Source organism: Bos indicus x Bos taurus, chromosome 24 (assembly GCF_003369695.1).
Source record: "Bos indicus x Bos taurus breed Angus x Brahman F1 hybrid chromosome 24, Bos_hybrid_MaternalHap_v2.0, whole genome shotgun sequence".
Taxonomy (NCBI): domain Eukaryota; kingdom Metazoa; phylum Chordata; class Mammalia; order Artiodactyla; family Bovidae; genus Bos; species Bos indicus x Bos taurus.
This window is the reverse complement of record NC_040099.1, coordinates 1,004,965-1,019,994: the sequence shown is the minus strand read 5'-3', so window position 1 is coordinate 1,019,994 and position 15,030 is coordinate 1,004,965. Positions and strand designations below refer to the sequence as shown.

The following is a 15,030-nucleotide window of genomic DNA, read 5'->3' as shown; positions in this document are numbered from 1 at the left end:
TCCTTCCAGTGAATATTCAGGGTTGATTTCCTGTTGAATTGACTGGTTTGATCTTGCTGTCCAAGGGACTCTCAAGTCTTCCCCAGCACCATAATTTGAAAGCATCAATTCTTCGGCGCTCAGCCTACTCTGTGGTCCAGCTCTCACATCTATACATAACTACCGCAAGCATCTTTACCTGTGACTTTAGCTTCCTTTTCCAAGCACTGATGCATTTACAGAAACCTTTCCAAATGGTATTAAGGGCAACCTTTCCTCCCAGGCCCAGGGAGGACGCCTGTATCCCACTGTCACCACCCCCCAGGGTGTCCAGGCCTCTAACCTCACACGCTGCCTCACGGCTCCCCCTGGTTCCCTTGGGGAGATGCTGCTGCCTTAGGAACTCCACTTCTGGACAAGGACTCCAGGCCCCACAGTTACAGAGGTGGGCCTCGGGTTTGCTGTGACCAATACCAGCCACTGGCGGTCACCCCGAAACAGAGGCCCTTGGCTCCAGGTTCCAGGCCCCCTGTAGGCCCAAGTCCTCTGCCCCCGGGCTACCCACCCCTTCTCCCTGGGCAGGAAGGAGAGGCCAGCAGAAACTGTGCATTTTTGGCATCGAAATAATTCCGCCAAGTTTGCATGTTCAGATTTTCCGTTGTTGGGTTTCCTTTTCCACTGTGAACAGTGCATATTTTAAAGAAAACTTAACCATTATCAATCGTGTGTTCTGAGAGAAAAGCATGTGAACAGCGATGTGCTTCAGCTTTACGGTTTCAGCTTTCTTATCTCTTAAATGAAGTTTACTTTCATATATTTCTTCTAATTATGAAAGCGTGCCATATTCATTGTGGAAACTTGGACGATATTAACAAAGTTTAAAAAGGAAAACGCCTAGTGAAATTTCAGTGGGATGTGGCCACCATTAACACGTGGGCGTATTTCCTTCCACCCTTTTCCTGTCATGGGCGTGTATCTACACGCACACACACATACATACACATTATACATTTCAACGAGGCTGGGTGGCACTGCGTGTGTGGTTTATGTATGACCTTAAGCAGTGTATACAGTTGGTATGTATCTGTACACACACACACGTACATACACATTATCCATTTCAACAAGGCTGGGTGGCACTGCGTGTGTGGTTTATGTATGACCATGAGAAGTGTAGATGGTGGGTTTTCTCAAAGTAAGTGGCACGAATGTGCTGAGAGCCGTTTGGACCTCTTGCCCTGGTGCTGGAGAGACAGGTTTCCCTTCTGACCTCTACCCTCACTGCACATTTAGTGCTTCATCATGATCTAATAACCTGTCCAGCATATCAGTCTGTGCCCACATCTAAACACAGTCCTCCAGTCACTTGGAACGAAGAGCACCTGGCCCCCCGATGTGGAACCTGCTGCAAGTTCCTTGCCCCACCGGGCATGTCCCGGTGCGTCCCTGCAGCCACTCCTGCGTCCCAGCTCTGGTTCTGGTCTCAACTTGAGCAAGCCCTCTGCCTTTCTGTCTCTTGTCCTCGTTTCTGCTGTTGACTCCGACGTCTGCTGCCACTGAGCACCAGCTGTGTGCCGGTGCCAGCATTCCCTGCAGTCCCCTCCTCAGACCATTGCCCCGAGGAGCGTCTTCCTCGTCCTCTCCCCTGTGCCAGTGGTCGAGTGAAGACTTGGAGATGTCAGAGCCCAGGCTGAAGTGCAGGCCTGTCCGACCCAAGCCAGGCTCCCAGACACGGGCTGCGGGGCTGGGGCACAGACTTGGCAGAGGTGCAGCCCCGGCAGGGGTCTGACTGAGCACACATGCCCTTTCCGGGTTACCCACCCTTTGCTCCACTGACTGCATCTTGTTCCAAATGGGATGAAGTTATTAAAACAACAGAAATGCACTTTCTGGCACACATGTGGTCCCAGGAGACGGAGCCCAGAGCAGGCTGCAGGCCTGGTCCTGCCCCCTATCCCCCCACCAGCTGCCCTTAGCAGCAGACTGGGCCTCATGTTTTCATCTGTAAAGGGAAGAGTTGCCCTGAAGTTCTCACTTTTCTGTTTAAACATTCTTAAGATTTCATTATTAACTGGATCCAATCAATTTTGCTGTTAATTGGCTACAACAACTCTTAAAAAAAAGTGATGCCACGGATTTCTCTTACACATTTTCCTCTTGTTAACTGAAATCGTATGATAAAAATCATTGAAGAAACCTTTTAGGATGTGAAATCTTGCCCTACCCCACCCCCAAAATCAGGGCCTCTCTTTGGTGCTGAGGTTGGGCCCTCGTGTGGATGGCTGGACACCTGAGCACGCAGACCCTCTCTGCTTTCTTCCCCCACAACACACGCTGGCCCTGCCCCAGTGACTCCTCTGTGTATCTGTACTTAAAAGGGGGCAGTTTGGTGCAGATGTTGCTGATCTTTCATTTAAAACCTAGAAGGGTAACAACAGCCTCCATAAACCCCTGGTCCATCGTGCCTGCCTGTCCACCTTCCCATCCCCATCCATTGTCGGGGTCGTGGCTCGGGCTTTGGGCCATTGGCACAGAGCATCTCCAGGGGGGCACTTGCCCTGGGTCTCTGCTGCCAGTTAGCTGGACAGGTGCTCCTGGGTCCACTGCGAGTCGGTGCCTGGGGGCCTATCAGTTTCCTGCAGGTCATGCTTGGGTTTGGGGACAGAGAGGCGTGGGGTCCTGCCCAGTGGCTGATCCCCTCTCGGCACCTGTGCTCACGACTTCTCTCCTGACTCAGTCGGCATCATCTTAGATGAAGCCCCCGCCTCCTCCCCGCACACCCCCCTCAGCCCCCCTGGGCTCTGGCCATGCAGAAGCCCTGGGCCCCAGGCGCTCGGGCAGGCCTCTCCAGGGAGAAACCTGCGTGCCTCACTCTCGGCGGGGTAGGGGAGTGGGTGGTTGTGTCCCTGGCTTGTGAGTCGTTCACCACCCTCACCTACCTCTTTCTCTCTAGAACTCGCTGGTGGTGGAGATCCCGCCTTTCCGCAACCAGAGGATAACCAGCCCTGTGCAGGTCAACTTCTACGTCTGCAACGGGAAGAGGAAGCGGAGCCAGTACCAGCACTTCACCTACCTGCCTGCCAACGGTAACGCTCTCTTTCTAACCGTAAATGCCGCCAACGAACCCACGGGGTGCTTTTCCTAAAAGAAAATCAGGGACCCTGACGTTTCAGTCGCTTCAAACCGTGTGGTCGCACTGTGGGCCCGGCCGTCATGTCCTGTTAGCAAGATCTCATCGTCGGTTCCTTCCAAGCAGAAGTGGAGCTTTTGGTGTGCTTTCCTTCCTTACTGTGGGGGTGGGGCTGCATTTGGGGGTGATTACTGACCCTTTGGAGGCTGCTTGCCAATGTGAAACCGCCAAGGGGGTGAGAAGGTGCAGCTGTTTCGTGCTCAGAAGCTGATGAGGTGGCCTCGGCGTGAATTTAAATTCTCGAGATGCTTAAGGTGGAAATGCAAATAGTTGTCATGATTTTGCAGGTGCTTGAGAAATAAACCTGAGGCCTGAGGCTGGTGACTGGTGTGGTCATTCACTAACATGATGGTTCTGTCCCCAAGCTGACGTCCCACATAAAACTCTCGGCTGGAAAATTGCCTCTCCCCTCGGCCGGGAGGCTCTCGCCCCCAAACACCCGTTGTTGTTGTTGCGTCGCTCAGTCGCGTCCGATCTTTGCGACCCCATGGACTGCAGCACTCCAGGCCTCCCTGTTCTCCACTGTCGCCCGCAGTTTGCTCAAGTTCATGTCCATTGAGTCGGTGATGCTGTTTCACCAAACACCCTTTGCTTGAGCAAAAACACCTTGTTTACATGGTCCATTCACACACTTGAAGGGTGGTTTCTCGTTCTAAAAAGGCCTGTTTGCACCTGTTCCATGTTCCAGGCTATTTTCTTAAGGAGAGCAACACTGTTGTTGCTTCACCCCTGAACTCATAGGCAGTTGTTTGCCAGCAGAGCTCAGCCCTGCAGCCTGGTGCCCTGGCCCCCACCACCTCCTCCAGGCAGGCAGGTCTGTGTCCAGAGAGGACCGAGTCCTGATTCCGTTGTGTGATATAAGTGCAGCTGTTATACTGTGGCTTTTGTTCTGAATACTTGAGAGATCCCTATTATCTAAGAGGGAAATCACATACTTAGAACTAATTGCGAAAGCAGCTATGTCCTTATGAAGATGTTTTTGGAGGCTTCAGTTTTCTCTTAAACGTGAAACTCTCTGTGTCACAATAGACTAGGTGACAGAAAGCCCTGGAGAACCTGTGGCCGTCAGACAGTAGAATTAACTGTTTTCCAGGAAAACAGTAGCCAAGGCTCTCCAGGTTTGAATAACGTGGTTTTGCTGTAAAGTCACTGCGTCACGAGCGTGCACATGGACAGAGCCGCAGGAACGTGCTGCCGTGGGCCTATGCACGAGGAGAACCTCCGCCCTCCTGCCCTGGGCCTGTCTGCACATCTGTGGCCCACTGGGTGCACCTCTCAAGTCCTGCCTGCTGTTGGACACAGTACTGCAGCCCTGGTGGCAGAAATACTCATGTTGACTTGAAAATGTAACAATCACGTACTAATTAAAATTCAAGTATGGTTGACTAAAAATTGAATGTTATAAAGAAAAAATCACTGTCTGAAGCAGTTTAGAAACTAGTTTGAACATCGTTTCCTACATTTCACTCCAGGTTCACCTCCCACTAACACAGATGCCCCAGTGTTCACGGGGCCTTTCAGATGGGGATACTGAGGCCCCCAAAGAGACGTTGCTGAGGTCGTGGGCGGGGCTGTCTTGGGGCCCCCATCTCCCCTTCCCTGCAGCTGTCCTTCAGTCCTGCAGGCCCCGCCACCAGCAGTGACCTGCCCCGACTCCACACTCTATCCTCTATGTCTGCCCGGAATGCCCCTTTCAGCTGGTGACCCTGCTCCACCCGTAAATCCTCTGTCCATCTGTCTGTCTGTCCAGAGCATGGCCGTGTGGCCTGGTCTCCCTTCACATCTCTCCTGGACATTTGCTTCATCCCCAGAGGCCAAGGGGGCCATGCCACCTGCCCCTGGAGCCCAGCCCTGCCCACCTTCCTGAGTGGTCTCCATGCCCCAAGGGGCTGTGATTACAGACACTCCACTGTACTGCAGGTTCCCTATGAGCAGCCCCTAGGCAGCCCTGACTTCTTACCAAATCACAGGGGCCATCCCTATATGTGTGTTTTTTTTTTTCTTTAAAAAAAAATAAATGCATGAATGAAAAAACAGAATTCAAGTTTCCAGTTTTGGGTTTGGTGTTCTTCCCACTGTCACTGCCTCCTTCAGCTTCAGGCTGAGTCTTCACAACAGTGGTGGTGCTGGGGGGCGTGCAGGCGGGCAAATCCCCACATCCCCACCCCCTCCCCACATTGTGTCTCAACCCTGCCCTCACCCCCGGAAGCCTCGACCACAGGGAAACCCACCGCAGCCCCCTGTCCCCGGCCGTCCGCCACATCACGTTAGCATCAGCTGTTCAGCCTGGAAGGGAGTCCTGGCTGCTGGCCTATATGGGGCCCAGGCAGTTTGGGTCCCTTCCCTGGTGGCTCAGACGGTAAAGAATCCACCTGCAATGCTGGAGACCTGGGTTCAATCCCTGAGTCAGAAAGAACCCTGGAGGAGGGCATGGCAACCACTCCAGTATTCTGGCCTGGAGGGCTACAGTCCATGGGGTTGCAAAGAGTCGCACACGGCTGAGTGACTTTCACTTTCATTTTCTTTCCCTTGTGGGGAGAAGTCTCCAGCTGCGATGGGACACCCAGGGCGAGCCGAGCAGGCAGAGTCGGGCTCTGTGCAGTGTCTCTGGGCGAAGGCCGAGGGCAGAGCAGAGCAGACGTCTATCCAGGCGCTTGTGCTGCAGACACAGCGCGTGCGGCCGGGGTGTTGCCTCCGTGTCTGGTTGGTCACCGTCTGGGTTTAACTCGCAGTCTTCTGAAAGGAAGCGTGCAGTCTCTGGGGTAACTGAGCTGAAGGCCCTGGTCCTGTCGTGGGACTGAGACCTTCTGGGGAGCAGTGACGGTCCTTAAGTTCCCACGCACCAGCTGTGTTAAAGATGCAAAGCAGCCTGCCTGTGGGGGGCGGCTCCCAAGTCTGGGGGACGGCAGTGTCCACTTTAGCTGTGTCCCTGGGGCTTGCGTTCTTGGCAATGCCTGGTGCCCCTGGGACAGGCAGCCCGCACGCAGGGAAGAAGCCCAACTAATGACCTCAGGGTCACAGAGGGAAGTCTGCGTGCTACTGAGTTGAGAGTCCAGCAGAGCCTGGGGTCTGAAGAGCCTGTCTCTGGTCTGAGATGCTTCTAGCTGTTCCCTGGACTGCCAGCCGTGGCGCCTGGCCCCCTGCCTGCCTTTTGCTCAGGACACAAGGGTCCAGGAGTTTTGCCGGGATTGCGAGAAAGCCCTGGGGACATTCAGGCGCCCACGTGGCCTCCGCCGATGGAGAAGCCATCTCCAAGAGCCTGAGGCCGAGGGTCGCACACTTGCTGGGTCCAGGTCAGCAGGGTGGCCAGGGCTGGTGGCCGGAGTCACGGGCAGGCAGCTGTCTCGCCTGGGCCGTCAGCCCCGCGACCTTGCCTCACAGCCAGCTCTGGGCTGACCTTTCTGCTGGGCGCCTGGCTCGTCTTTCCCCGAGTTCGTGGCGCTGACATTCCATCCCGAGTCTTGACCTCCCAGAAGCCAGTGTGCACACCCGGCAGTGAGCTTCGGGGGCCGCCCCCAGGCCGCCCTCTGATCACTCCTCTAAGCCAGGCCTCGCGGGTGCCCACTCTTCAGCATCCCCTCAGGTCACAGATCCCAGTGGGCCCCTACGCCCCCTCCCCCCGCTGTATCACAGCTGCGTCTTTGTGGCCTTGACCGCAGGGAGCCGTGCCTCTGATCTGAGACACATGTGTGTGTATGCGTGCATGTGTGTGTGCACAGCCTGAGTCACTTGCTTGGAGCAGCCATGTCCAGAGCTCACTGAAGCTGGGGCTTCAGTCTGTCCCCGTCCTTCGCCCTGAGGGCCCCAGGCTGAGCTTTCTCATCTCGTCTCCTGGTGGGAACAGGGGGCCGAGGAGAGGGTTGCAGATGGACCTCTGTCCACACCAGGGCCCGTCTGGCCTCGCCTCGTCTCAGAGGACCCGTCGGCCCCCTGGCCAGGCAGGTGCTACAGCGTTCCCCCAACGTGGGCGGAGGGCTAGGGTGTCCGTCCTGGGCCTACAGCCCCTAAACTTCCGCCTGAAGACCGAGTGGGGCCGGGTGCAGGCGGGAGGGCGGTGGGGAGAGAGCCGCTGTGGTTGGTGGCCTGGCCAGTGTCCCTGGGTGTCCTGGAACCTTGCAAGTCAGCTCAGCCGTGTGGCTGGGGGGCCAGGCAGGGTGGGGGCTCGTGCGGGCACTTGGCTAGGCTTCTCCTGCTGTTATTAAACCCCAGCTTTATGGGTTCCCTCACAGCTCCAGCCAGGGACGAGGGATCTGTGTTTCTAGCTCTTTCCACATTAAACTTGCCACACGGGAGCTGGGAGCTGGTTGCCCGTGTGTCCAGGGCCCTGCTGCTGGCCCCAGAGGGACGAGTTGGGGGAGGGGGCTTGGACACTCTTTGCTGTGGGCCTCAGCTCCTTGCTGTGGGTCTGGCCTGCGTGCCGCTGGCCTTGCTGTCTGGAGCTGGTGGTGGAGAGCCCAGGCATTCGGGGGGGACTGGAGACTGTTCACCTCTAAAGGCCTCCATGGGGTCAGTACCGTCGGCTGTCTTGACCAGCGACTGCTTCAGGCTGCTGCCCGGCCTCGACTTTGCAGGGAGGGGTCTGAGCTTGGAAGAGAGGAACGATGGGGGTGGGTGAACCAGGGGCCTGAACTGGTGGGAAAGAACGTGGGCGCCCTTTCTGTGGGGGTCTGGGCCCAGAGCCCAGCACAGCCACACCAGGCATCCCCTGCAGAGACCGTCACACACTGTGGATTGAGGAGGGTGGAGGGTGGACACTGAGGGCCACCGGCCACCGAAACTCGAGGCGGTCTGAGTCAGGCATGAGGCCGGGCCCCCAGGCACAACCTCGCAGAGCGACTTGGCGACTCCAGATCCCCACGAGGCGCTCACACAGAGGTCACCCCAGGGCCCCCAGTGAGTCACAGCCCCGGACACGCAGCTGCCTGGACCAAACGCAAGAGGGTGAGGCACGGTCCTTCTGACGCAGCTTTTGCAGCACCGGGTGAAACCCAAAAGCGACCCACTCGTTGGTTCATTTTGTCTGTTCTGCCCGCCATCCATTGTCAGCCTAATCAGAGGAGTCAGATCCCCAGGCAGGGCCGACCCAGCGGTGCCATCGCCACGGATGGCCAGGCCGCCTCGCCAGCTCACACCCCACATGTCTGCCTTAGAGCCGTGAAGCTGGTCCATCTCAGCGTGCCCGAGCCTGCAGTTGCTCTGTCTCTTGGGGTCCCCTCGATGCTCCTGCAGAGCTGCCGGGCAGCACCCCCATCAGGCTAGACCGGAGCTCCCGCCAGCACAGACCTGAGGTCTCAGCGCCTGTCGCGGTTGTGAGGTTCCCGCCCCAAGCCGGGAGCTTGTCCTCTGAGACCCAGGACCTGATGCAAGTGCTTGGGGAGGTCAGAGCTTGTCCGCAGAGGAGGAGACGTCACTCTTGCCGTCGTGCGCTCGAGTCCCCTCATCCTCTGGTCCAGCCGCCCACCCCCACGGCTCCCTTCTGCCCAGGACACGCACAGAGGTGTCCTCTCACCGGGGCTGGCAGCTCAGGCAGCTCCATGCCCACGATTCCTGCCTCAGAAACCATGCCCTGAAGTTCTGTTGCGGGTGTCTGTGTTCACAGCTCGAATGTCACGTAACAAACAGAAGGCAGTTTGGGCTTTGCTCTCCGGGAGGACAGCCTCTCCCGTGCGGGCGGGGCCGGGCGGGCTCACGCTCCTGCTGTCCTCAGGTGGCGCTCCAGGCGCCAGGGTGGTATCTCCCACAGAGGTCCCTGCCTGCCTGGAGAGGCTGCAGTCAGCTCAGGTGCTGGGGGTGCCAGGTCGGGGAGGGGGGCCTGGCCCACCTGGCTCACAGACGCCCCCCCACACTGTGTCCCCTTTGCTGTGTCCCCCATATCCCCCCGTGTGTCCCCCTCCCTGTGTCCCATGTCCCGTGTCCCCCTCACCCTGTGTCCCATGTCCCCGTGTCCTCTGTGTCCTGCATTCCCCATGTCAATGGACAGTGAGACCCTCTCTCTGGACCACGGCCCCGCAGCGTCGGCCCCCTCCCCTCGCTGACCCGCCTCCTCCCTGCCGTCCGCCTCCAGACGCCGTCACCGGGCTCGGGGTTTCGCTGCCCAGCACCCGTGTGGGGCAGGTCCATTGGCAGCAGCCCCTTGGGCTGTGGGGTCAGCCCAACCCTGGCTCCTCCTGCGCCAGTGGAAACCGTGCTTGTTGGGCCCTCAGTCCCCTCCTAGCTGGACGTCACCTGACTGGGGGCCGTGGGGTCAGCCCGGAGGCCACGCAGCCGGCAGGTGCTTCCGGGGCCCAAGTCCACCCACACACGTGCGGTGTGGACGCTGGCCCTCGACCCGGGTGTGGCCATGTCCGTCCATCCGTCCGTCCATCAGAAGAGTGCCTCTTCTCGGTGTCTGTCACTGTTTCTTGTCCAGTCGTCTCCGTCTGCATACCGTGCCAGGTGTCGTGAAGAGAGCGGGCAGGTGTGCCAGGACCCCGCGTCTGCCGCACGCTGCCTGGAAGTGCCCCCGGCGGGGCTGACTCGCTGGAGTCTCTCTCAGTCACCGTCCGGGCACCGTGTGAAGCCCCCAGGGTGGGCGGGGGGAGGGGGGTCATCTCCTTAAGAGCACGAGTTTCTTCCCAAAGGGAGCCGTCGAGATGGCCTCGTGCTGGGGCTTCAGGGTGGGGGCGAGCGCGGGATGCAGACACAGGAAGACGTCTGAGCGAGAAGGCCCCGCTCGGCCGGGTCGCCGAGGAACCGGAGCTGTGCGCCCGTGGGGACCCGGGGGCTACGAGTGGGGGGACGCAACCTGGGTCACGTCCACCCTCTGTGGTGGGGACTCGGGGTCCGCATGGGCTCACGACCTGACGCCAGTGCCCACGGCCACACAGACGCCCTCCTGCTCCCGCCCTCCGCCAGCCCCGGTGGTCCGGCTGCCGCCGTGCAGCAGGCAAACCAGCCCCGGCATTTCCCCACAGCTCCGCCAGAGCAGGTGAGGTGGGCAGGGGGCTGGTTAAAGCGCTGGAGGGGCACCTGAAGAAGGAGGTGAGCCTGCCCTGGCACCAGGCTGAGAACGCGGCATGGGAGAGGAGCCCCGAGGGCATTGGCTTAACCTGCCGGACCTGCCGCTCTGAGGCCCTGGGCTCTGCACGTCGGCGCCGACGCAGAGCATAACCGGCGTCATCCGGGCCGCGCGTGCGCAGAAGCAGCCGCCCGGCTTGTCTGGTGACAGGCGCCAGTGCTGCCCCGTTGGAAGGCCCCGCCCCAGCGCGCCCCCTGCCGCTTCCTATGGACCTGGCTGGAAGCCTGCCCCGCTCCGCAGCACGGTCCAGGCAGGCGGCCGGCTCCTGGAGAGGCCACCTCACCCGCACGGGAGCCGCCTCACACCGGGCTTCTCATCGGGCAGCAGGCAGGCGCATCGCGGGGTCTGTGACCCGTGGGACTGGTGCCTCCGTCAAGGCCCCCGGCCCCCTCTCCCCACCGCCTCACTGGGATGTGGGACTCAGGGCTGGAGCCCCAATCAGGAGGCACGTGGGGCTCGGACCCAGTCCAGGCGTCTCCTGAAGCGGCTTCCACGTGGGGCCCCAGGCTGAGGGAACGGTGCTTACTGCAGAAGCCCCAGGCTGTGGCCGCTGCTGACCACGGGTGTGCAGATTGGAGGGGAGGGGTCGCATCTGAAAGTGGTTCTGCACACGCCCTCGGACGTGGGGCCCACAGGCACACCGAACCTTGAGGACCCAGTCTGGACTCGGAACAGCCCTGGGCCCAGCGCGTGCCCTCCCCTGGGGCCTGCGGTCTCTGCATCCTGTGGCATCCGTGTGGGGAAGTAGCACACCCACGCTGGAGGGGCGGGTCTTGCACACACCCACGGGGCCATGGGAGACCCGCAGGAAGGGGGACATGGAGTCATGGGAGACCCGCACCCACAGTGCCGCAGGAGACCCACAAGAAGGGGGACACAGAGTCACGGGAGAACCGCACCCACAGGCCACGGGAGACCCGCAAGACGGGGGACAGGAAGTTCTCTGGAAACCCGCACCCACAGGGCTGCATGAGACCCGAAAGAAGGGGAACACAGAGTCTCAGGATACCCACACCCACAGGGCCGTGGGAGACCTGCAGGAAGGGGGACACGGAGTCACGGGAAATCCGCACCCAGTGGGCCACAGAAGACCCTCACGAAAGGGGACACAGAGTTACAGGAAACTCGCACCCATGGGGCTGTGGGAGACGCGCACGAAGGGGAACTTAGAATCACAGGAAACCCGCACCCATGGAACCGTGGGAGACATATACCCATGGGAGACCCACAGGGCTGCTGCGGGAACCAGGACCTGCGGGTGTTTCCCGACGTGCAGTCAACCTGGGTCAGCTGGCCTTTCTTCGTGTCCGCCAGCAGCCTGTGAGGCGTCCCTGAATCCTGCCCAATGGTATCTGGAGCCCCTCACACAAAGCCCTGGCAGCTATGTGCTCGAGAGAGAAGTCTCTCGCCCAGCAAAGGACCACAAGTGATGCGTGGGCACCAGGCAGGCCAGGGCTGCGGGAGTCAGCCTGGCTGATGGAGACCGACCAGCGCCGGGAGTGAGGATGCCTGCCGTGCCCACACCTGCCATGCTGGACACGTCCTGTCCAAGGATGCCAGGGACGCCCCAGCTGTCCACCCGACCTGACTTTGGGGACGGGAGTGATGACCCTGGCTCTGCCCGCAGGACCCACATGGTGGCCATCACCCGCTGTGCTTCTCCCCAGCCTTCCAGCTGCCGCACTGCCTGGGGACCCGGTGCCTCTCTGCCCGCACAGGCAGGAAGAACGGGAACAGGGCTGCGGAGGGGGCACAGGGAGGGCAAGACCAAAGGGAACGACTCCGCTAGGCATCCCGGGTGCAAGCCGGGACCTGGTGACGCTGAGCGGGGCCACGTGCTCTCACGTCAGTGTCCCCAGGTCCCAGCTACGCGGCCACGGCGCTGCCCAGGCGCCCTGTGGACGGGCTTTGGGAAAGCCGGTCCTGGTCCTCCAGGCTGCTGTGGGTTGCAGGCACCAGCCATAACAGAGAACAGATGTGCACCCGCACTGGCTCGAGACTGTGTTCCAGCAAAGCTGCGTCTGAGAGGAGCTTTATTTACTTAAGGCGGAGGCTGGGTGCGCGGAGGCCCGCGGGCTGGGATGGCGAGGGGCGTTCCCTCCACGCCGCCCACCCCAACTCCAGGAGGCCAGCCCCACACACACGAAGAGGCGAAGACGTGATCAGGAGGATCTGGTGACAGCTCATTGTCCTTTCTCCGTCTGCGCACTGCAGCGCTGGGCGTCTGTTGTGAAATCAACTGTGCTCTCACCAATCGCTCTCCAGGGAACGCGACCATCAGGGTGTCTCTTGTGAGCGTGTGCGTAATAGGCAGCAACCAAGGAGAAATGAGACACAGGAAGTGAGCCGCCAGGCAGGGTGGCCGTGGTGGAGCCCAGCCCACCGCAGACCCCAGGGCACGGGGCTCAGCGCCCTCGGGGCCTGGTCAGGCCCACAGCCTGGAGGGAGGGAAGGGACAATCCAGCGCCCGTGGTGCCACTTTCCAGCCTGGCTTTCAGCACGCTGGGAGTACCCAGAGGCACTGCGCAGGACCCTGTGGCCGTAGTCGTGCATTTTCCCCTGGGAACGAACCTGTGCGCAGGAAGGAGGGCTGGCATTCTTGCTGGTATAAAAGCGTTTCCTTGTCTAGCGGCTGAAGGCTTCTCTCCTGTAGCAAGTGGACACTCGCCTTTTCTATTGGATTTTTATTGATCTCTAAGTGCCATCTTACTCTTTGCTTGAGTTCACCCCATGTCAGACATTTATCAGTATGTCGGTAGCAGCAGAAACGCAGTAGTACATCCAAGTTAAAATTTTCGCTTTGATTGCTACAAATCCACGGGCCCTTGGGTCCAGGCTTCTGCTACAGCTCGCAGATGGGTTTTTATAGCACATTAGTGCCGCAGGAGAGTCCAAGGAAAACAGTGCTCTCGGCCTGAGAACCAGCTGCAGCTCTCCCGAACCGATGACTCACGCCCTCGTTTTAATTGGGTGGGAGAACCAGGCAGGAGACACACAGGGACTCAGTCAAAGCGCTGTTTGTTTTCAGAGGGTATCCTAGCCACAAGCCCGCCCCGGTGCTCCCATCTGCAGCTCATGTTTATTTAATTTTTTTTTTTCCTCCTCGCAGTTCCAATCATAAAAACGGAGCCCAGCGATGATTACGAGCCTGCCCTCACCTGTGGACCAATGAGCCAGGGCCTGAGCCCGCTCCCCAAGCCTTGCTACGGCCAGCCGCTCGCCCTGCCGCCCGACCCGGGAGCCTGCCTCATGCCTGGCTTCCCACCCCGTCCACAGGGCAGTGCCAGCCCTGAGCTCCACGACCTTTCCTGCGCCCCTTACGGCTCGGCCACGGCCGGCCCGGGCCACAGCCCCCTCGGACTTCCGCGGCCAGTCGGTGGGGTCCTCGCCAGCCAGGAGGCGCCGAGACCCTCGGGTGTGCCTCCCGGGCCCCCCCAGCCACCGCCCCCCACTCTGCTGCAGCCACAGGTGAGTCCGACGTCAAGCGGTAGCTGCTCCCCGGGGCGCCGGCCAGCGCTCTGTCCCCACAGCCCCTCCTCTCCGCTGCCGCCTGGGACCCGAGAGCTGACCCGCCTGCAGCCCTGTGGCCCAGCGCACCCCTGCGGGACGGGCCACCAGCAGCACCAGCCACCTGAGGTTCCGAGCAGCGAGCCCGCCGCCGCCCGGCCCCCGCCGCCGCCCGAGGTGCGTGAGGACAGTAATCGTAGTCTGGCCCCCATTCCCGTAACGGTCAAGCGAGAGCCTCAGGAGCTGGACCCGCTCGACCTGGATGACGGTAAGTGCCCGCCACAGCAGGCGCGCGCCCAGCCCTGGGCCGAGGGGCCCCGGCCTGGAGCGTGCCCACCGCCCCGGGAGTGTGCCTGGCATGTGTCACACCAGGAAGTACCGGCGGTCAGCAGTGCCACCGCCGGCCAGTGGGGGACGCCATCCCCGCCCAGAGGGTGCCTGTTCTGTGCATCCTGGGGGCACGTGGTCCCTGTGGCAATGCCAGGTGTGGTGACCATGGTCCCTGGAACACGGCCTCTACCAGCTGAGATGTCCCGTGAGGACAAGAGGCCTCCTTGGACTCGGCTGTGGGCCCAGCTTGTTGCTTAGCGTCTGAAGTGCCTCTCTGGTTATGTGAACCATCATTAAGTGGTCAAATAGCTAAAACTGAGTGGCTTTCGCTCTGTTTAGCTTGTGAAGCCATGTGTTCTGTGCGTATTGGCTGTCGCGTCCAGCCCTTTGCAACCCTAGACTGTAACCCTCTCGGCTCCTCTGTCCATGGAATTCTCCAGCAAGAACACTGGAGTGGGTTACCCAGATCCGGGGGCTCTTCCTGATGCAGGGATCAAGCCCGTGTGTCTCTTGCACGGGCCGGCAGGCTCTTCACCACTGTGCCACCTGGGAGCCCGGTGATCAGATGGGGAGGTAGGGCGGCACTCCAGCGCACCCACCCAGCGCAGTGCCCGCTCCGCGGGGACGAGTTTGGGTGGATGTAGGGCGTGTTTTGGGGATGCCTGCAGTTAGGTTGATGATGCATACTTTCTGATATGAGGTCTTCCTATGAAATGATGATAGATGGCACCTGGTCGAGAGATTTTTTTTCTTGCTTTGGGACAAAAGGCCAGGGCCCCAGGTGTTGTCAGTTAGGTGACTCGGTGCTCACGTGGGCCCCGCATGGTGCATCCATGTGGGCGTCTGGCCTCTGTCAGCCAGCAGCCCATCTCCCCGGTGTAAGTCAGTCCCCGAGCAGGCTATGACCCAGTGCCCACCTGGCGCCCAGCTCCCCAGCTGCAGGACTTGGGGAACCCGAGAACCGCAG

At 60.2% G+C, this 15,030-nt stretch overlaps 1 protein-coding gene across 3 annotated transcripts in view; it reads left to right on the top strand.

The window, feature by feature from the left end:
- NFATC1 (nuclear factor of activated T cells 1) overlaps positions 1–15,030 on the top strand; it is an 87,132-nt gene that overhangs the window by 47,313 nt on the left and 24,789 nt on the right. For 2 of the 3 annotated variants that reach the window (XM_027525794.1, XM_027525795.1), the window contains exons 8-9: positions 2,933–3,065; positions 13,336–14,001. In XM_027525794.1, the coding sequence (XP_027381595.1) occupies positions 2,933–3,065; positions 13,336–14,001 (799 nt within the window). The remainder of the gene's footprint in view (positions 1–2,932; positions 3,066–13,335; positions 14,002–15,030) is intronic. The other variant, XM_027525796.1, reaches the window with a different exon arrangement.